The sequence below is a fragment of the Lithobates pipiens genome, unplaced genomic scaffold (genome assembly GCF_037356315.1).
Source record: "Lithobates pipiens isolate NorthernLeopardFrog02 unplaced genomic scaffold, aLitPip1_a1.2 Scaffold_19, whole genome shotgun sequence".
Classification (NCBI taxonomy): Eukaryota; Metazoa; Chordata; class Amphibia; order Anura; family Ranidae; genus Lithobates; species Lithobates pipiens.
The window spans coordinates 242,072,842-242,096,007 of record NW_027507764.1 but is presented as its reverse complement, the minus strand read 5'-3'; the positions used below and the strand labels follow the sequence as shown (position 1 = coordinate 242,096,007).

Genomic DNA, 23,166 nt, shown 5'->3' with positions numbered 1-23,166 from the left:
TTCTCTATGACAATTAGTGCCATTCCAATCACAAAGATGTGTTTAAAAAATACAAACAGCAGCTTGGCTAAAAATTTGCTAAATGCCCTAAGGATTTGCCGGTGTAATCCATCTGCACCGTGTGGTTTGCTCACATTAACGGGTTACTAAACCTGCATTTTGTTTTTTAATATAAAAACATATCATACTTACCTCCACTGTGCAGTTTGTTTTGCACAGAGTGACCCCAAACCTCGTCTTCTGGGGTCCCTCGTGGCGCTTGGGGCTCCTCCTGGCATCTGCAAACTCCCTAGGAGAAGCAATCTCCATGGGGGTTACCGTGTGGGCGTGCTTCCGAGTCCAGCATTTGTGTCCATAGACACAGAATGACGGACTCGGCCTTGTCCCCCTGGTGCCTGCTTCATTGGATTTACAGCAGTGGGAGCCAATGGCTGTGCTGCTATCAATTTATAAAATCAAGAGCCGAGAACCCCCGGCCAGAGAGGTAGATCGCGTCTCCGCTGATGCTTTATCACCAAGGTTTATTTCCACAATGACCCAAAATTTGTAACCACTTCAATACAGGGCACTTATACATCTTCCTGTCCAGACCAATTTTCAGCTGTCAGCGATGTCGCACTTTGAATTACAATTGTGCGGTCATGCTACACTGTACCTAAACTAAATTTTTATCATCTTGTTCCCACAAATAGAGCTTTCTTTTGGTGGTATTTGATCACCTCTGAGATTTTTATTTTCTGCTAAACAAATTTAAAAAAAGACCGAAAATTTTGAAAAAGTTTTTTTTTTTAATTTCTAGTTGGCCCTTGTACACACGGTCGGACATTCCGACGGAAAATGTCCGATCGGATCGTATTGTCAGATAATCTGACCGTGTGTGGGCTCCATCGGACTGTTTCCGTCGGAATATCCAACTGACAAAGTTTTAGAGCTGGGCTTTAAAATTTTCCAACAACATGATCCGATCGGACTTTGTCCGATGGTTTGTAGAGAATTCTGATCGGACAAAGTGCCATGCATGCTCAGATCAAATTCCTAGACCAAAGCTATTGGCTACTAGCCTGAACATAGTCCCGTCATAACGAAATAACATCATCACGTTACGAACGATCGGATTTTCCAACAACTTTGTCCGACCGTGTGTATGCAACACCAGTTTCGGACAAAATCTGTCAGACAAAATCCAACGGATTTGGTTGTCGGAATGTCCAACTGTGTGTACAAGGGCTTACAAAACTTTGTGAATAAGTACGTTTTCTCCTTCACTGATGGGGCTGCACTGATGGGCACCGATAGGCACCAATGAGGTGGCACTGATGGGCACGAATATGTGGCACTGATTGGGCACTGATAGGTGGCACTGAAATGCTGCACTGATGGGCACTGAAAGGCAGCACTGATAGACGGCACGGGTGGGCAGTGATAGGTGGCATGGATGGGTACTGATAGGTGGCACGGATGGGCACTGATAGATGGCACTGATGTACACTAATGGATGGTACTGATGAATGGCAATCAGTGCCAAATAATAATGCCTGCCAATCAATGATGCCCATTATGGGCACTAATTGGCATCCATTGTGGGCACTGATTGGCATCCTTGGTGGCCATGGGTGGCATACTTGGTGGTGACTAGTGGTGGGCATCCCTGGTGGTCCTGTTGGTGTCCTTTGTGGTCCAGTGTGGGCATTAATCAGCACAGACCCCCCCCTGTCAGAAGAGCAACCGATCGGCTCTCCTCTACTCACGTCTGATAAACAGCTCCTCCTGTTTACATCAAGATCAGCCGTGATTGGACACAGCTGATCATGTGGTAAAGAGTCTCTGTCAGAGACTGTTTACCTAGATCAGAGTTGCGGTGTGTCACACTGACACCCCACAACAACGATTTCCGCAATGCATGCCCCTGGGGGCGTGCAACAGCTTGATATCCTGGCGATGTCATATGAGGTCTAGCACTAGACCTCCTCTTAAACGCTAACCTGGTAACCGTAAAAAAATTTTAAAGCGTTGCCTATGGAGATTTTTAGGTGCCGTACTTTGTCGTCATTCCACGAGTGCATTGCAATTATAAAGTGTGACATGTTTTGTATCTATTTACTCGGCGTAACATTATCTTTCACATTATGCAAAAAAATTGGGCTAATTTTACTGTTTCGTTCTTTTTAAATTCATGAAAGTGTCCCTTTTCCCAAAAAGTTGCGTTTAAAACACCACTGCGCAAATACCGTGTGACATAAAATATTGCAACAATCGCCATTTTATTCTCTAGAGTCTCTGCTAAAAAAATATATATAATGTTTGGGGGTTCCAAGTAATTTTCTAGCAAAAAATATGGATTTTAACTTGTAAACACCAAATGCCAAAAATAGGCTTAGTCATGAAAGGGTTTCACCATTCACATTTACAAACTGACAATGCACAGATACCAGCTATGTCTTGTTAAACTATGCACTTAAAGTATAACTATAGGCAAAACTTTTTATTTTTTTCATTTTGGATAGCGTAAAGGGGGTTATTAACCCCTGTAAGGTTTATTTTTACCATCTTTGTCCCCTTGGGGAGATTTACCTTCACTTCCTGTCCCATTGACAATCAGTAAGTGAGAGGAAATCCCTGAAAATTAAGGGAATATCGTGGGAACACCCAGGTCACCAGAACTAGTGTCCCCATCTGAAGATTTCTCCTGACCCAGACGGAAATGAAAACTGACTATCCAAAACTGAAAAAAAAGTTTTGTCTTTAGTTAAGCAGCAATGTTTTAATGTTTTAAATCTGTAGGTTGTAGTGGTTGTAAACCTCAGACATGAAATCTGAGCAATGCATATTGTATATGCATAATGCATGTTGCACACTCTATAGTGTGTACTTGTCTCAGTCCAGAGCACTAAGTGTCATTTCTGTCTGCTGCCTTGTTCCTCTGCTATCAGTATGAATCACTTCTGACAAGAAAAGAAAAATGGTGACAGGGGAGGAATCTCCAGCTGATTGACAGCCTCAGCTCTGCTCCTGTGTGCTGTGTGAAGGGGGGTGTGTCTCTTCCCTCTAATCAGCTCTCAGAGCTCTCCTCACTGACGTCTGCAGAGTATAACTTTAGCTCTCCGCCCCCTTTTTTGACAGCTCTAGAAGCTTCAAAAATGCAGCACTTTGAACAGCTGTAAAGAGAAGAGAAGACTGCAGATAGACAGGTACAACTTATGTAGGAGGATTTGTTTCAACGCGGAGTCCAGTCACTTTAGGAGGTATATGTAATACCCTGTACACACGGTCGGAAATTCCGATGGAAAAGGTCAGATCGGATTATATTGTTGGAAAATCCAATCATGTGTGGGCTCTATCGGACTTTTTCCGTTGGAAATTACGACAAAAAAAAATTGAGAGCAGGATCTAAAATTTTCAGACAAAAAAATCAGATCAGACTTTTTCCAATCGTTTGTAGAGAATTCCGATCAAGCAAAGTGCCACGCATGCTCAGATCAAATTACAAGACCAAAGCTATTGGCTACTAGCCTCAACGTAGTCCCGTCGTAACGAACGAACGTCCTCACGTTCCGAACGATCAGATTTTCCGACAACTTTGTCCGACCGTGTGTATGCAACATCAGTTTAGGACAAAATCCGATGGATTTTGTGGTCGGAATGTCTGACCGTGTGTACAAGTATACATAAAAGTTTACAATCACTTTGAAATAATTCCTGTTGAATGATGTGCATGTAAAAAGGAAGCAGCTGAAAGAGGCTGAAATAGATCAGCAACAATGAGATTTAAAAGAAATTAAAAAGTTAAAAACAGTACTTTATGAAAAAAAATGAAAAATTATGATAAAAAATGCATTAGGAAACTGGATCTAATTAGTTTTGGGTTTAGATCTATTTTAGAACTCATGTATTACAAATAATTGTAATACAAGCATTTGAAGGTTATTGGTAGATTGTAAATACATATTTTATTATTTGCTTATTTTTCTGGTTAGCACAGGATTAAACGACACAAGCAGCCATGCCTCTACCTGAAGTTATGTTTTGTTCTCAGCAAATTGATATTCCACCAGAACTTCCAGACATCTTAAAGCAATTCACAAAGGCTGCAATTAAGACACAGCCTCATGATGTGCTCCAGTGGTCTGCTGGGTAAGTAATGAACTATTGTAAATCTGTCCACTTTATGCTTGCCAATATTTCAAGTTATTTTGTTTTGTGTATTGTTTTTTCAGACTGTTTTTTGGAAAATAATTCTATGTTCCTTAAGGGCTGCGTGTATCTTAAAACAAAAAAAGATTAACCACTTAGCTCCAGACGGTTTTACTCCCTTCAGAATTTTTTTTATATTCAGCAGTGTTCTACTTTAACTTGAAATTGTTCAGTTATGCAACACTGTACCCAAATTAAATTGATAGATTTTTTTTCACACAAAAGAGAGATTTCTTTTGGTGTTTTTTTTTTTTTTTTTTTTGCACTGTAAACGAAAAAAGACCAACATTTTGAAAAAAAACCCCCAATATTATCTGTTATGAAAAAAGTCATACATTTAAGCTAAAATGTATTCTGCTCTGTCTTTCGTTAAAAAAAAAAAATCTTATCTAATAGTTTTTTGAAATTATCGATGTTTCCCGCTGAAACCATCACCTGTGGAATGTTCAACATCCTAACCGCTCTTACATTAAAGAACCCTCTATGCAGTTTAAGGTTAAACTGCTTTTCTTCTAATTTTAGTGAATGGCCGCATGTCTTATTAAATATGGTTACATAGTAGGCGAGGTTGAAGTTACATAGTAGGCGAGGTTGAAGTTACATAGTAGGCGAGGTTGAGGAATCACTTGTTTTGGGATGCTAAAATGCCAGGACAGTAGAAAACCCCCACAAATGACCCCTTTTTGCAAAGTAGACACTCCAAGGTGTTCGCTGAGAGGCATGTTACGTGCATCGAAGATTTTATTTTTTGCCACAAGTTTTTAGAAAATAGAGGCGTACCATACTTCACATTAAATAGTAAAGAATGTCATGGGATCAGGCAGGGGAAGGTAAAGCAAAACCTGGAACCTCAGCAGCATTCTCCAACACCCATCTACATTTTGGGGACTCTTTAATGACTGGAATGGTACCACTGGATTAGAGCCAATGTGGTGCCCATATTTAACCACTTCCATACCAGACACTTCACACCCCCCCCCCCCCCCCCTCCTGCCCAGGACAATTTTTAGCATTCAGCGCTGTCTCATTTTGAATGACAAATGCGCAGCTAAACTACATTTTTATAATTTTCTTCCCACAAATAGAGCTTTCTTTTGGTGGTATTTGATCACCTCTGCGGTTTTTCATTTTTGTGCTATAAACGAAAAAAGACCAACAATTTAAAAAAAAATCCAGATGGGCACTGATAGACAGGCACTGATAGGCAGCACTGATAGGTGGCACTAGATAGGCAGCACTGATGATGAGCTACTGACAAGCATTACTGAGTGACACTGATTGGCACTTTGATGGGGCACTGACAGGCATTACTGATGGGGCACTGACTGGCACTTTTTTGGGCATTGATTGGCATAGTTGTGGGCACTGATCGTCACTGTTATGGGCACTGACAGGCGTATATTATGGGGACAGGCTGGCAGATGATTGGGCACTGATTGGCAGCTTATAGGCACCTTTTGGTGGGGGCTATGCTGATAATCAATGTGCTGATTATCAGCACACACACCCCCCCCCCTCAACAGGGAGAGCCACCAATTGGCTTTTCCTGTCAGTGTGAACCGAGGAAAGCCGTTTAACGGCACTCACTGATTCACATGATGATCAACTGTGATTGGTCACAGTTGATCGCGTGGTAAGAAGCCTCTGTCAGAGGCTTCATACCACGATCGGAGTTGCAGTGTGTCGGACTGACACACACAGCATCTCCAATCGCCACGCAACGTGCCCCCCGTGGGCACGCACCGGCTTTGTTATCATGGGCACGTCATATGATGTCCGGTCAGGATATCACAGCCACTTTGCCGCCGTCATTCTGCTATATGGCGGGCGGAAAGTGGTTAAAAAGGGATCAAAGTCTTTACCAAGTAACTATAGACCTGTTAGTTTAACTTCTATAGTCGGGAAGATACTGGAGAGTTTAATAAAAGACCACATTGATGAATTTTAAGTAACAGATAGCATGGATTCATGAAAGACAGATGTTGTCAAACAAACCTGATTTATTTTTATGAGGAGGTAAGTAAAACCTTGGACAGAGAGGTGGCTTTGGACGTGATATACTTGGATTTTGCAAAAGCAATTGAAACAGTTCCTCACATACAGCTAATGTTTAAGATAAAGTCTACAGGCTTGGAAAGATCAATTTGCAAATAGATAGAAAACTGGCTAAAAGACCAAATTCAGAGAGTAGGGATTAATGATTCTTATGGCGCATACAGATGATCAGAATTTCCGACAACCAAACCCTGGATTTATTTCCGATGGATGTTGGCTGAAACTTGTCTTGCATACACGCGGTCACACAAATGTCGGAAATTCCGATCGGCAAGAATGCGCTGACGTACAACATGTACAATGGCACTAGAAAAAGGAAGTTCAATAGCCAGTGCGCCACCCTTTGGGCTCCTTCTGTTAATCTCGTGCTAGTAGAAGTTTGGTGAGAGACGATTCTCGCTTTTCAGTTTGTTAAATATTATGGAGATCATTATAAAAAAAAAAAATCAGGAGATCTTGATAAAAAAAGAAAAAAAAGGACATCACTATAACAAAAAAAAAAAATAGAAACAGTATATCCGGCAAAAAATAAAAATAAAGATTATTCAGGAGATCACGAGAAATAATAAAGAAATAAGTTTGTCGGAACTCTGTGTGAACGAAACGCGTCGGGAGGACTCCACTGCCGCCAATTTATATTTAAAGCGCTTGATCAACTACGTAAATGTGAGTTTGATACCTTTTTAATAATTGAATTGTTTTATGGAATTGCGCTATATGGCCTCATCTTTTTATTCCATATGTCCATCCTTGGGAGTTTGGCCTGTTATGTGATTGGAGGAAACCTGTTCTGTATTCATTGGTGTTTGGAAGAAATTTTCCCACTGAGTTTGGTGTTCCAGCACCCGTGGGTTTGATTGCTCTACAGTCATCCTAAAAAAGCGTGATTGACCCATGGAATATACGTTCTCTTGGGTCAGATATATTTGGTAAGCCTGCATCTGCTAAGGTGGTGGTATTGGCACATGGGTGTTCGTATATCATAATCCTAAAGGATCAGAGGGTACATTGCCTTTCTCTCTACTGCACCTGTGGGACTTGAATTGTTTTCTTTAAAACAAGGACTCTATTGAGTTTTTGCGTGAATGATTTATTTTTTTCTCTCTTTTCAGCATATTTTTTGCATATACGTGTGAATACACGTTTGCACTGAAGTTGTGTAATATTTATCTATGTCAATTAGGATAATATATGTTATTGGTATCACACGTGTCTACACATGGTTGTGACAAACTTGGTGTCTGTATAGTACCTGGCTGCCAGTGCCACTAATGATGAATTAGCTAGGCCATAGAAAACCGTAAAATGCCAGGTAGATGGCCGCTTGGATGACTAAACTAGGGAACGTGCGAGGATATTTTACATGACCCTAAAGATAGAAGTTTTGATGGCCAAGCGTTTGCCGTTGGCTGAGGGCTGATGCTTCTGGATGCCAGGGAGAGGGGATCTTACTGTATGGGCCGTAACAGTGATGGTCCTGTAAGGATAGAAATGTTGGACGCTGGCTAGGTATAGCCTGATAGTGTTACGAGAAGAAGCCAGCTGTGTGTGGCAACTCGATATCTGTTGCAGGACAGAAGCTGAACTCAACTTTCCTAAGCCCTTGTACACACGGTCGGAGATTCTGACAACCAAATCCGTCAGACAAAGTTGTCGGAAAATCCGACGTGATTACGTTATTTCATTACGACAGGACTACGTTCACGCTAGTAGCCAATAGCTTTGGTGTAGGCATTTGATCTGAGCATTCGTGGCACTTTGTCCGATCGGAATTCTCTAGACATGATCGGAGTATGTCCGATCGGAGCATTTTGTCGGAAAATTTTACCGGCAAGTTGGAAAAGTTGGTCCGTTGGATACTCCAACGGAAACAGTCCGATGCAGACCACACACAGTCAGAATATCCAACCGTGTGTACAAGGGCTAAGGGAGAAATGACAGACAGGAAACGGCGAGTGGCTCGTATGAAAATGCCACTGGAGCCAAGTGGCAAATTAAGTACCGCTGAAAATGATGTGTGGCTCTTTGTGTGCCACTGAGAATGCGCTTGCAACGATTGCAACGATTGCAAGAAGTTATGCTAAGTTGCGTGCCTTGCCACGAATGCAAGTGTTGTGCTTAAATGTGTGCTTGCAACGATTGCAAGGGAGTTTATGTCACTGGAGATGTGTTCGTAGTGGCTGTGAGCAGTTCGTATTACTGCATGTGCTTGCGAAGACTGAAGAAATTATGCTAGGATGCGTGCTTGCAACAATTGCAAGAAGTTATGCTAGGATGCATAGTTAGCTAGGTCAAAAAGACAAAAGTCTATCCAGTCCAGCCCCAATAAAATCAACAAATACACAAAATATCGTACAATCCAACAAACCCAATTCCACAACCACAGCTGATCCAGAGGAAGTAAAAAAAAAAAACCCCAGCAGAGCATGCTCCAATTTGCTACAGCAGGGGAAAAAATTCCTTCCTGATCCCCCAAGAGGCAATCGGATTTTTCCCTGGATCAACTTACCTATAATATTAGTACCCCGTTATATTATGTACATTTAGGAATGTATCCAGGCCTTACTCAAAGCAATGTACTGAGCTAACCAGAACTGCGTGTCAGCAATGATTGCAATAAGTTTGTGCCTGGGGTTTTGCTTGCTATAATTGCAAGAAGCTTATGCTTGGATGTGTGCTTGCAATTATTGCAAGAAGTTTATGCTTGGATGTGTGCTTGCAACAAATGCAGGGAGTTAAGCTTGGGTGCGTGCTTGCAACGATTGCAAGAAGTTTGTGATTGGATGCGTGCCTGCAACGATTGCAAGAAGTTGTACTTGGATGTGTCTGAAATGAATCCGATATGAATCACATGTAAGTATGAAATTAATCCTATATGAATTGGTTGTATGAAATAAACCTGATATGAAGAAATTGTAGAGTGTATGGAACTAATCTGATATAAATCGGTTGAACTATACCAGTAAGGCTGAAATGATGGGTGCGGATCAATGCGTTGTTGGTTTGAGTGGATTTGACGCGATAAGTGTGTGAAATGAAATAAGTGAAATGTTTTGCCGTGATATAGGCAAGAATTGGTACGCTGCAACTGCGACAAACAACGAGTTAGACTGTGGAGCACAAAATGAAATGAAGCCAAGACAACTGGGGCATGCCGGGACGAATCGGTGCATCATGGATGCTACTGGATTGGTGAACTTTCAGAAAGTGCATAACACCTGCAGGATATAATAGAAGTCTATGGCAAAGTGTAGCCAACCCACAGGAAAGACACAGGTGCATTGCACTGCATTAGTGTGAAAGGCCCCTTTCACACAATCGGTCCAACTCAATCGGACCCTCCATTCACCTCTATGAAACGGCAGATGTAAACATATTTGTGTCCTTTTACACCTGCCTACCTCCAATCTGATTTGCAAAAAAAAAAAAAACAGAAGGGGGTCAAATCCCCTTCCGCCAGGGTGGATCGGAGGACCCGTAGAGTGGGCTGTGTCCGCTCTGCATGTACCTGTCATCCACCTGCTCTGCTAGTTGTAGCTCGCGACCAGTTACCAAGTTGCTTAAGTGGCCCTCGCTCTTCAAAAGGTTGGGCACCCCTTCTCTAGAGCATCAGTATCAGCAGTGGTGCTACGGTGCCTGATTTAGCTGAAATGCTAGTCTGCAGACCAGGCATCTAAAAAAGCACTGTCAGATTTGCCCTTCCAAGGTGAGAGGCTATTTGGAGCTTCACTGGATGACATTATTAAAAATGTTACCAGTGGGAAGAGCACGTTGCTAGCACAGTTCAGGAAAGGTAAGGAGCCACGTCGTAGGCAAGGGCCCTCTTTTTTTTCTCAGAAACTGCTTTTTCGCCCGCCCGGGTCAGCAGGTAAGCGTTCCCAGTCCAACAAGGCGCCTGCCTGAAGGACAGAAGTGTCCCTGGTTCCGCAAGTCAAACAAGTCTGCGAGCAAAAATGTTACCGCATGAAGGTTTGCCCCTGCCCAACTCTAGGGTGGGGGGTCGTCTTCGGGAGTTTGCAGCTCGGTGGACCTCTCTACTGTCCGACCAATGGGTCTGAGAACTGGTTTCATTGGGATACAAGATAGAGTTTCTTTCTTGTCCACCAAACAGATTCTTTCCCTCCAACCTACCTCTACATCCAGCTCGTCGGGAAGCCCTGTTCTGGGCAACTGCGCGGGCTAATAGTACCTGTACCGACGCTGGAAAGGTTTTGGGGATTCTACTCCAATCTGTTTGTAGTCCCCAAAAAGGAAGAGGTATGTCCAATCCTAGACTTGAAGGTCCTCATCATCTTTGTGAAAGTGCAAAGGTTCAGGATGGAATCAGTTCGCTCCGTGGTCTCTGCACTCCATCAGGGGGACTTCCTGGCATCCCTGGATATCCAGGACGAGTACTTACATGTACCCATATGCTTCAGGCATCAGAGGTTTCTGCAATTTGCAGTTGGGGAAGAGCACTACGAGTTTGTGGCTCTCCCTTTTGGCCTGGGGTCAGCACCCCGAGTCTTTACCAAAGTGTTAGTTCCATTTCTGGAGCTAACAGCTCATGAGATCGCAATCGGGGGTTACCTAGATGGCCTCCTTCTGAGGGCAGCTTTCGCCTCAGAATTAAGGGAGGATGTGCTGAACCTAAAGAAGTCGGTGTTAGTGCCGACTCAAGGCCTGGAGTACCTGGGCTTACTGATTGACTCCTCAGAAGCGAGAGTTTTTCTCCCTTCAGATAAGCTGCAGACTCTTCAAGCTGCAGTGAGGTTATTGGTGAACCGCAGGTAGTCGTGGCTGAGCTTCTGCATGCGAGTTCTGGGCCTCATGGTAGCCACATTCGAAGCGCTACCATATGCTCAATTTCACACTCAAGTTCTGCAAAAGGAGATTTTGTCAAAATGGAACAAATCTCCATTATCCCTGGATTATCAAATTCGGGTGAGCCAGTTAGTCAAGGATTCCCTTCTCTGGTGGCTGAGGTCTCCGGCCCTTCGGTCTGGGAGATTGTTCCTTCCTCTCCATTGGACGGTGATCACAATGGATGCCAGCTTGACCATCTATTGTCAGCCCAGGGCCTCTGGTTGTGGGAAGAATCCCAACTGCCAATCAATGTGCTCGCACTTTGGGTGATCAGACGATGCCTCCCCACATGGTCCAGGAGGCTACGGGGCATTCCGTCAGGATCCAGTCGGACATCGCCACGGTGGTGGCATATGTCAACCATCAAGGAGGAACGAGAAGCTTGGCCCCAGCACGGGAGGTCGCTCACATTCTCCAGTGGGCAGAGCTGCACGTGCTGGCCCTGTTGGCCATATACATTCCAGGCGTAGCAAAACTGGCAGGCGGACTACCTAAGTCATCAGATGCTGGACCCAGGGGAATGGTCGTTGCATCTGGATGTATTCCGGCTCCTTTGCCTACGGTGGAGCACACCAGATGTGGACCTCCTGTCCTCTTGGCTCAATCAGAAGGTGCAGAGGTTTGTGTCCAGGACAAGAGACCCCTGGGTGGACGTGTCAGACGCGTTGGTGGCTCTATGGGGGCATCAAACTTCTACCACGTCTACTGCGCAGAGTGAAGGCCAAGCGAATTCAGGTGATTGACCTAGGCATCCTTGGTAGGCCGACCTAGTACAACTGGTGGTGGATGTTCCTTGGCGGCTGCCGATGCGAGAGGACCTTCTATCACAAGGTCTGATACTTCATCCTGCTTTACCGTTGCTGGCTGTTGAAAACCATGTACTAAGGGACTGAGGTCTGTGAGACTCAGTAATTTCCACTATGCTGAGGGCACAGAAGTCGTCTTCTCGAAAGATTTACCATTGTACATGGAAGGCTTACATCTCCATGTGTGGGGAGGTGGGGTGGCGTCCGAGCACACACAGTTTCCAGGATCCTGCTGTTTTTGCAGTGAGGAGTGGATCAGAAACTTGCCTTAAGCACCATCAAGGGGCAGATATCAGCCTTGGCTGTCTATTTCCAACGTCCCTTGGCGACTCACTCATTGGTGGGTACTTTTGTGCAAGGGGTTCGGCACGTAGTCCCTCCAGTTCGACCACCACTACCTCCGTGGGATCAGAATCTGGTGCTATCAGCACTCCAGAAACCACTATTTGAAAACATTAGGGAGATTCCCTTGTTAACTCTTTCTCAGAAAGTAGTCTTTGTAGTGGCTATTACATCTACCAGGAGGGTTTCTGAGTTGGCAGCCTTGTCATGCAAGTCTCCCTAACTAGTCATCCACAAGGATAAGGCAGTGCTACGTCCGCAGCCCTCTTTCCTTCCAAAGGTGGTTTCGGCATTCCATCTAAATGAGGACATCGTATTACCATCCCTATGTCCTAAGCCGACACACCCGAAAGAGGTTGCCTTACATTCCCTGGTCTTTGGGCGTGGTCCGGGCTCTACAGGTGTATCTGTCTGCTACGGCTCCCTTCCGGAAGTCAGACTCTCTGTTTGTCTCGGTGGTTGGTCTGAAAAAAGGTCTGGCGGTCTTGTCTTTCACCATTTCTCGGTGGATCAGACAGATCGTGGTTCAGGCCTATGCCTTAAAGGGGAGGGTGCCCCCTTTTCCTGCCATGGCTCATTCCACCAGGGTAATTGGAACCTCCTGGGCTTTCCGACATCAAGTGTCTGTCTCCCAGGTGTGTAAGGCAGCGACTTCACTAAATTCTACAAAGTTGACGTAAGCGCATCTTCGGATGCTTGCGTTGGTCGCAAGGTTTTACAGGCGGCTGTGTAAGGTTGCAATTTAGACTTTCTTTAAGTTACAAGTTGTAAACGCATCTTTTGATGCATAAGTTGGTCACTGGTTTTGATAGCGGCCGTTTAAGATGGCAACTCCTCTGTTGAGGTGTTCCTTTTGTTGTGGGTAAAGTTATGTTTTGCTGTTTCCACCCTTTGTTTTTTTTACACTGCTTGGAGACGTCCCTAAGGTCAAGGATTAACCACTTGACCACTGGGCACTTAAACACCATTAATAACCAGACCAATTTTCAGCTTTCGGTGCTCTCATATTTTGAATGACAATTACTCAGTCATGCAACACTGGACTTATATGAAATTTTTGTCCTTTTTTTCACACAAATAGAGCTTTCTTTTGGTGGTATTTAATCACCGCTCGGTTTTTTATTTTTTGTGCTATGAAAGAAAAAATACTGAAAATTCTGTAAAAAAAATGAATTTTTCTTTGTTTCTGTTATAAAATTTAGCAGATTAGTAATTTTTTCTTCATAAATTTTGGCCAAAATTTATACTACTACATATCTTTGGTAAAAATAAGTACAAATTGGTGGATATTATTTGATCTCTGTGAAAGTTATAAAGTCCACAAGCTATGGTGCCAATATCTGAAAATTGATCACACCTGAAGTACTGACGGCCTATTTCAATTCTTGAGACCCTAACATGCCAGAAAAGTAGAAATACCCCCCAAATGACCCCTTTTTGGAAAGAAGACATTCCAAGGTATTTAGTAAGAGGCATGATGAGTTTTTTGAAGTTGTAATTTTTTCCCACAATTCTTTGCAAAATCAAAAATTTTTTTACTTTTTTTTTTTTCCACAAAATTGTCATATTATCAGTTTATTTCTCACACACAGCATATGCATACCACAAATTACACCCCAAAACACATTCTGCTAGTACTCCCGAGTACGACGATACCACATGTGTGAGACTTTTACACAGTGTGGCCACATACAGAGGCCTAACATGCAGGGAGCGCCATCAGGCGTTCTGCAGCACCCAGGACAATTCTGACATTTCTCTCCTACATGTAAAAATCATCATTTATTTGCTAGAAAATGACATAGAATCCCAAAACATTATATATGTTTTTTTAGCAAACACCCTGGAGAATACAATGGTGGTCGTTGCAACTTTTTATCTCGCACGGTATTTGCGCAGCAATTTTTCGAATGCCTTTTTTTGGAAAAAAAACAGTTTTGTGCTTAAAAAAAAAAAAAAAACACAGTAAAGTTAGCCCAATTTTTGCATAATGTGAAAGATGAAGTTACGCTGAGTAAATAGATACCTAACATGTCACTCTTCAAAACTGCACACGCTCGTGGAATGGCGCCAACGTCGCTACTTAAAAATCCCCATAGGCGACGCTTTACATTTTTTTTACTGGTTATATGTTTTGAGTTACAGAGGAGGTCTAGGGCTAGAATTATTGCTCTTGCTCTAACGTTCGCAGCGATACCTCACATGTGTGGTTTGAACACCGTTTTCATATGTGGGCGGGACTTACGTATGCGTTCGCTTCTGCATGCGAGCACATGGGGACAGGGGCGCTTTATTTATTTTAGTTTGACATTTTTTTCCCCAAAAATAAATTTTTTGATCACTTTTATTCCTATTACAAGGAATGTAAACATCCCTTGTAATAGGAATATGGCATGACAGGTCCTCTTTACAGTGAGATATGGGGTCAATAAGACCCCACATCTCACCTCTAGGCTGGAAAGCCTGAAATAAAAAATTTAAAAAGATTCTGGCTTTGATCGCATTGGCGAGTCGGTAGAAGCACCGGAGGGCGGCGGGAGGGGGGGATGTCTATGGCTGGGTATTGCAGGGTATCACCGACTATGGCTGGGTATTGCAGGGTATCTCCGAGTATGGCAATTTATGGCAGGGTTTTGCAGAGTATTGGCGGGTACTGCAGAGTATTGGAGGGTAGTGCAGAGTATTAGCTGGTATTGCAGAGTATTTGCGGGCGTTGCAGAGTATTTGCGGGCGTTGCTGAGTATTTGCGGGCGTTGCAGAGTATTGGCGGGCGTTGCAGAGTATTGGCGGGTGTTGCAGAGTATTTGCGGGTATTGCAGAGTATTGCAGAGTATTTGCTGGTACTGCAGAGTATTGGGGAGTATTGCAGAGTATTGGGGGGTATTGCAGAGTATTTGCTGGTACTGCAGGGTATTGCAGAGTAATGGCAGGGAATTGAGGGGTTAAATTTCGGTGAGCAGCGATGTGGGCACTGCAGATGCAGCCCACAGCACTGCTGACACCGATCTCTTCCCCCTCCGCTGTACCGATAACATGACGCCAGTTTGTTTACAAGTGATCGCTCCGTCATTTGACGGAGCGATCACCTGGTAAACGGCCACGATGAGCGGCCGTTTACCGTGATCCGTGATGCGCCGGGTCCTGTGGTCATGGATGCTCTCAAGTGCGCGCCCCAGGGGGCGCGCAAGAGCGGAATTCTGGGAGAACGTCATATGACGGCCTCCCAGAGTTAAACAACCGCCCTGTAGCCGTCATTCGGCTATGGGCCGGTTGTTAAGTGGTTAAAGGAGCTGTGTACGTCAATGAACGAAAGAGAAAATGGGATTTTTGTACTCGCCGTAAAATCCTTTTCTATGAAGTTCATTGACAGACACAGCACCCACCCCTCCTGTTTATGTTTGTACTGCTTTTTGACTAACTGAGCTGCAGGAAGCAGGGTGAGGGGTTATAGCCAGAGGGACCATCCCCTGGGTGGTGCTGTGCAGTCTTGCTGTTTTTACATGTTCTGCTTAGTCCACTCCTAAAGGTGGCATGATAACCCTAAAGTCAAGAATTAAAGGAGCTGTGTGCGTCAATGAACTTCAGAGAAAAGGATTTTATGGTGAGTAAAAAAATCCAATTTTGTCCTCAGTTTAGGCCGATATGTATTCTTCTACATATTTTTGGCAAAATAGTTTTATGGCATTTTTTTTTTTTTTTTTATTTTTTACTAGTAATGCCGGCGATCTGGGATCTTTATTGTGAATGCAACATTATGGCAGTATGGCAGACACATCGGACACTTTTGACACTATTTTGGGACCACTGTCATTTATACAGCATCTTAAAGGGGATGTAACTCCATTTCCCCGTCGTGCCATTGTGCCGACGTATAACGTCGTGCACTGGTCGTTATGTGGTTAAAGTGGTTGTAAAGGCAGAGGTTTTTTTTATCTTTATGCATTCTATCAGTGAGGCGTATGTAGTGATAGGGCAGTCAGTGAGCAGTATGCAGTGGTAGGGCAGTCAGGGAACAGTATGTAATGGCAGGCTAGGGCAGTATGTAGTTGCAGAGAAGTCAGTGAGCAGTATGTAATGACAGAGGGGTCAGTGAGCAGTATGTAGTGGAAGGCCAGTCAGAGAGCAGTATGTAGTGGAAGGCCAGTCAGAGAGCAGTATGTAGTGGTAAGGCAGTGAGCACTATGTCACTCTAAACCGCCTACATAATTTTGAAAAATAAGCCCTTTTACCCTTACATATACCCAGTGAAGTGACTAACCTTAGGTGAAACACAGAGATGAAACAAATCCTCCTACATATATTGTACCTGTTTATCTGCGGTCTTCTCTTTTCTACATCCCTTCAAAGTCCCTAATTTATAAAGTTTGAGCTGTCAGAAAACAGGAAGCAGATAGCTTAAATTACACACTGCAGAGCTCAATAAGGAGAGCTCTGAAGGCTGATTGGAGGGAAGGGATCCACAAAGCACACAGGAACAGAGCTGAGGCTGTCAATCACAAGCTGTTTGCTTTAGATTCCTCGTCCTTGCCCCTATTTTTTTCTTGCTGTCAGGAAAACTTGTCTAAAGTGACTCATGCAGATAGCAGAGGAACGGGGCAGCAGACAGAAATTACATATAGTGCTCTGGATAGAGGGATATGCTTTGTTTGTATTTCATGTCTGAGGTTTACAACCACTTTAAAGTGGAGCTCCATTAATTTTTGTGTTTAATAAAAGTCAGCAGCTACAAAAAGTGTAGCTGCTGACTTTGAATAAATAGACACTCGCCTGTCCCAGGATCCAGCCTTGTGCTCACCTGTGCTGTCCCTTACCTCTGTCTTCTCTCCTCAGTTCCGGCATCTCAACTGTGGGCATCCAGCTGTGACAGTTTGTGGCTTCACTGCCAGGTGCCCACTGCGCATGTGCAAAATGTGCTGCACCTTGTAGATGTTCCTGCAGCCTTCTGTCCCGGACAACAGCAGGGAGGGGGGAGTGGAGAACTTCTGGTTGGATTACCTAGGCAATCTGAGCAGAAGTGGCAGCAGGTACTCTCTTCCCCCCTCACCCCAGAAAATTGGCATTTGGGGAAGAGGAGGGGGAGGATTTCTTAAAGCGTAACTTCCTCTTTTTCCACTTTAAGCAACACTTAAGGATCCCTGCCTACTTATGGAATATAAGGGATCAAGAAATATATCTACTGTTAAGTGAACTTCATATTATAAGGAATCATTCATAAGGATTTATTATACCCTACTATGAGGCTTTGGTTAAGTTGTTGTTTTTGTGTATTTAATTCCCTCTGGACTCCACTGAAACATGTCTTTTTGTTAATGCGGAACTATACTCACATTCAATCCAGCGATGCAGCGTCCCAGAGGTCTCCGCCAGCTGCTGAAATCTTCACCCCACCCCACACACACCGCCCACACCCACTGTGATTGTACACAGTGGGAGCCTGTCAGCAAGTCTTGGCCAGTGATTCATGGCCAGGACCTGCTAATCGGCTTTGTCTGATCACAGCCCAGAGCCCTGTGTTGACAATCAACACAGAGTTCTGTACAGAGGGAACGATCTCTCTGTTTCTTATCCCTACAAAGCAGCTTATGTGGTGCTACGCAGAGGTTCAGTGCCTTCTAGTTTCTGGGCATTCCTGCCAAGGAACATGCTGAAGATTGCCCAGCAACCAGAATATGCTATTTATTTTTTTTAAAGCTATTTTTTCCCCATTACTTTAACATACCTTTTGTTTGGGGACCCTTGCCTGTTATCCTCTACAAATTGGAAGTATATTAGCAATTAAAAAAGTAAGGCCGCGTACACACGCGGGGACTGTTCGCTCAACTTTGTCCGCTGAACAGTGTTTCGGCGGACAGTCCGCTCGTGTGTGGGCTTTCAGCGGACAGTTTCAGCGGACAGTCTGCTGAACAAAGTTTTTCGGAAATTCCGAAAAACTGTCCGCTGAAACTTTGTTTCAGCGAACAGTCCCCTCGTGTGTAGGCTTGTTCGTCAAACTAAGTTCCGCGCATGCTCAGAAAGGATTTACACGCCGAAGTTTGCATTGCAGTGTATAGGACGTCGTTTTCTAGTCCCGTCGTACGTGCCGTTCACGTCATCGCGCACGGTTTCAGCGGACTGTTCGTTCGTCGTGTGTGGGCAAGTCCGTCCATGCTAATTTTGAGCGGACTGTCCGCTGAAACTGTTTGACGGACAAAGTTGAGCGAACAGTCCCCGCGTGTGTACGCGGCCTTAGACATTTTAAATGAAGGCATGATATTGCTATGTTTCCAAGGCACATGCATCACCACTAAATAAAACTTTTTCTGACATTTTGAAGGTATTTTGGTAGTTTATCAAGGGGTGAGTCTCTGCCAGTAAAGGAACGAGTTGAAATGCCAGTAGCAAATACAAAGACTACTACCGGATTAACTCCAGGACTTCTGAAAGTGTTGCATAAACAAGTAAGTAAATATTTTTTGTGATGGTCAGATGTAAAGAAGATTATTATTATGGACAAAATTGCATAGTTTATAATTTGCCAAATTATCAGCTTGTGTCAGTTAATTTACTAACTGTAGGTATGTTTTTTTTTTAAGGACACTATGGAGTAGATTTACTAAAACTGGAGAGTGCAGAATCTGGTGCAGCTCTGCATAAAAACCAATCAGCTTCCAATGTTTTTTTTCCAAAGTGAACAAGCTGAAGTTAAAAGCTGATTGGCTACCTTGCACAGCTGCACCAGATTTTGTGTATGTTTATTTGGTACACAATTGTATTAAAAAAATACGCTGCTTTGTTTTTATTACATGCTAAAAAATTCGGATTTATAATTTATTTATTACTATTTTCAATAATGCAACCGTATAACTGCTGCCAAATCCACCATTACTCTTTGGCTGCCGCTGACATAAGCCTTATGTTGTCTGCATTTCCTTGACAAAATAGGAGCTTGGGCGGCTACATGTCAGATGAGGTTCAGTATTGAGAAATGTAAAGTTATACACTTACAGGGGCTTCTCTAGGGAATCGGTGGAAAAAGATAGCAATAGCATGCAATGCTAAACCGCAGCTAACAAATATCGCAAAATATTATCATGCATTAAAAGAGCATTAAAAGAGCATACATCCAAGATATAAATCAATAATTCTACCCCTCATCTTGAATATGCAGTTCAGTTTTGGTCATCAGTCCTTAGGAAAGACATTGCTGAATTAAAAAGAGTTCAGCAAAGGACAATAAAGTTAATAAGGGGGATGGAGGACCTCAGACCTGAGGATCAATTACATAGATTGCAGTTATTCACTCTGAAGAAGAGATGCGTAAAGGGTAGCTCCACATTTGTGGGGGAAAAATAGCTTTTAAAAAAAATAATATAGCACAGGGCTCAAAATTTCAAGTCCTGAGCTACTAGCCAGGTCTCAAGGGTTACTTGCCACCACTTTATCAAATTTTTCCCACATCCTCTCGCCCTGTATGTTGTTTTATAATAAGGCAACATGAAGTTGACCATCCTTTTCCAGAAACTAATATCCGGGGCTTGTTTGTTTTTCCATTTGAGTAGTATGGCTTTTTTTGCCATAGAACAGATGGATGGTGAGTAGTGTTCTTAGTGCCCTAGTAGGAACCACCTCCTCCACCAATTCCAATAAGCACACCCGTACCGTCAATGGAACGGGCACCGATATCGGATCTGAGATGCACGCTGTGACTTCTTTCCAAAAACCTTGAATGTGTGGGCATTGCCAGAAAATATGGTCAGTTTCCACTGGAGAGAAGGAACATCTCTAGCACTCCGCCACTTTGATTCCCTATATTTTAGCAAGCCTGGCCGGTGTGTAGTAGCTTCTATGTAAGAATTTAAATTGTATCAGTCGGTCCCTTGCTGACACTAAGTGTTTGAAAGGCTAGGTCAAGAGGTCGTTCCAGTGTTCGCTCTGTATATCAGGGACTTCCATTTCCCATTTTTTTTCTACATTTAGACACTGCCTGCCGTGTTTTATAAAAATAAACGTTAACAACAACTTTATCCGTTCCCAACAATGCAGCCTGCTCCCATCCACCAAAGCAGTCTGCCCACATCCACCAATGCAGCCTGCCCGTGCCTAACAATGCAGCTTGTGCCTAACAATGAAGCCTGTGCTACCAATGCAGCCTGTGTCCGCCAATGCAGCCTGTGCCCCCAATGCAACCTGTGCCCTCAATGCAACCTGTGCCCTCAATGCAGCTTGTGCCACCAATGCAGCCTGTGCCACCAATGCAGCCTGTATCGACCAATGCAGCTTGTGCCACCAATCCAGCCTGTGCCACCAATGCAGCCTGTATCGACCAATGCAGCCTGTGCCACCAATGCAGTCTGTATCCACCAATGCAGCCTGTGCCACCAATGCAGCCTGTGCCACCAATGCAGCCTGTGTCCACCAATGCAGCCTGTGTCCACCAATGCAGCCTGTGTCCACCAATGCAGCCTGTGTCCACCAATGCAGCCTGTGTCCACCAATTCAGCCTGTGCCACCAATGCAGCCTGTGCCAGCAATGCAGCCAGTGTCCACCAATGCAGCCAGTGTCCACCAATGCAGCCAGTGTCCACCAATGCAGCCAGTGTCCATCAATGCAGCCTGTGCCACAAATACAGCCTGTGTCCACCAATGCAGCCTGTGTCCACCAATGCAGCCTGTATCTACCAATGCAGCCAGTGCCACCAATACAGCCTGTATCCACCAATGCAGCCTACCTATGCAGGGGAAGAGAGAGGAGAGTTGCCACCCAGATGATCAGAACACGGAGAACATAACAGCTTTCATTTCAATAGCTGTGTATTCCCCACCGCACATCGTCACATACATCCCCTCTTCTTTGTCTGGGCACATTGATTGACAGATCACCTGTCCAATGCAGCCTGTGTCCGCCAATGCAGCCTGTGCCCCCAATGCAACCTGTGCCCGCCAATGCAGCCTCTGCCCACCAATGCATCCCGTGCCACCAATGCAGCCTGTATCGACCAATGCAGCCTGTGCCACCAATGCAGCCTGTATTGACCAATGCAGCTTGTGCCATCAATCCAGCCTGTGCCACCTATGCAGCCTGTATCGACCAATCCAGCCTGTGCCACCAATGCAGCCTGTATCCACCAATGCAGCCTGTGCCACCAATGCAGCCTGTATCCACCAATGCAGCCTGTGCCACTAATGCAGCCTGTGTCCACCAATGCAGCCTGTGTCCATCAATGCAGCCTGTGTCCACCAATGCAGTCTGTGCCCACCAATGCATCCCGTGCCATCAATGCAGCTTGTGCCACCAATGCAGCCTGTGCCACCAATGCAGCCTGTATTGACCAATGCAGCTTGTGTCACCAATCCAGCCTGTGCCACCAATGCAGCCTGTATCGACCAATGCAGCCTGTGCCACCAATGCAGCCTGTATCCACCAATGCAGCCTGTGCCACCAATGCAGCCTGTGCCACTAATGCAGCCTGTATCCACCAATGCAGCCTGTGTCCATCAATGCAGCCTATGTCCACCAATGCAGCCTGTACCACCAATGCAGCCAGTATCCACCAATGCAGCCTGTGCCACCAATACAGCCTGTGTCCACCAATGAAGCCTGTGCTACCATTGCAGCCTGTGTCCGCCAATGCAGCCTGTGCCCCCAATGCAACCTGTGCCCACCAATGCAGCCTGTGCCCACCAATGCATCCTGTGCCATCAATGCAGCTTGTGCTACCAATGCAGCCTGTGCCATCAATGCAGCCTGTGCCATCAATGCAGCTTGTGCCACCAATGCAGCCTGTGCCACCAATGCAGCCTGTATTGACCAATGCAGCCTGTGCCACAAATCCAGCTTGTGCCACCAATGCAGCCTGTATCGACCAATGCAGCCTGTGCCACGAATTCAGCCTGTATCCACCAATGCAGCCTGTGCCACCAATGCAGCCTGTATCCACCAATGTAGCCTGTGCCACCAATGCAGCCTGTATTCACCAATGCAGCCTGTGCCAACAAAGCAGCCTGTGCCACCAATGCAGCCTGTGCCACCAATGCAGCCAGTATCCACCAATGCAGCCAGTATCCATCAATGCAGCCTGTGTCCACCAATGCAGCCTGTGTCCACCAATGCAGCCTGTATCTACCAATGCAGCCAGTGCCACCAATACAGCCTGTATCCACCAATGCAGCCTACCTATGCAGGGGAAGAGAGAGGAGAGTTGCCACCCAGATGATCAGAACACGGAGAACATAACAGCTTTCATTTCAATAGCTGTGTATTCCCCACCGCACATCGTCACATACAGCCCCTCTTCTTTGTCTGGGCACATTGATTGACAGATCACCTGTCCAATACTGGGATGGGTGATCTGTCTATCAAAGTTCCCCAGACGAGGGGGGGGGGGCTGTATGTGACAGCGCGTGGCGGGGAATACACAGTTATTGAAATAAAAGCTGGCATGTTCCCCACGCTCTGATCATCTGGGCGGCGACTCTCCTCTCTCTTCCCCTCCAATCACTGGGAGAACAACTTCCGGGCTGCCGGCGGTGATTGTCCCCCCCCCCCACTCCCAGGCAGCCCTTCCTCGCCATCCTTCAAAATCCACTTGCAAAATGCGAGCAGGCGAGTGGAATTTTTGAGGGCTGCATATACAGTAGCTCACAAAAGTGAGTACACCCCTTATATTTTTGTAAACATTTTATTATATCTTTTCATGTGACAACACTGACACTTTGCTACAATGTAAAGTAGCGAGTGTACATGTATCTATTGTATAACAGTGTAAATTTGCTGTCTCCTCAAAATAACTCAAAATAACTCAATACACAGCCATTAATATCTAAACTGCTGGCAACAAAAGTGAGTACACCCCTAAGTGAAAATGTCTAAATTGGGCCCAAAGTGTCAATATTTTGTGTGGCCACCATTATTTTCCAACACTGCCTTAACCCTTTTGGGCATGGAGTT

The 23,166-nt window shown here is 44.7% G+C and overlaps 1 protein-coding gene across 2 annotated transcripts in view; it reads left to right on the top strand.

The window, feature by feature from the left end:
* Positions 1-23,166, top strand: part of ROPN1L (rhophilin associated tail protein 1 like) — a 72,289-nt gene that overhangs the window by 22,839 nt on the left and 26,284 nt on the right. The window contains exons 2-3 of one of the 2 annotated variants that reach the window (XM_077491853.1): positions 3,975-4,131; positions 18,553-18,676. In XM_077491853.1, coding sequence (XP_077347979.1) covers positions 4,001-4,131; positions 18,553-18,676 — 255 coding nt within the window. In that variant the 5' untranslated portion in view covers positions 3,975-4,000. The remainder of the gene's footprint in view (positions 1-3,974; positions 4,132-18,552; positions 18,677-23,166) is intronic. The other variant, XM_077491854.1, reaches the window with a different exon arrangement.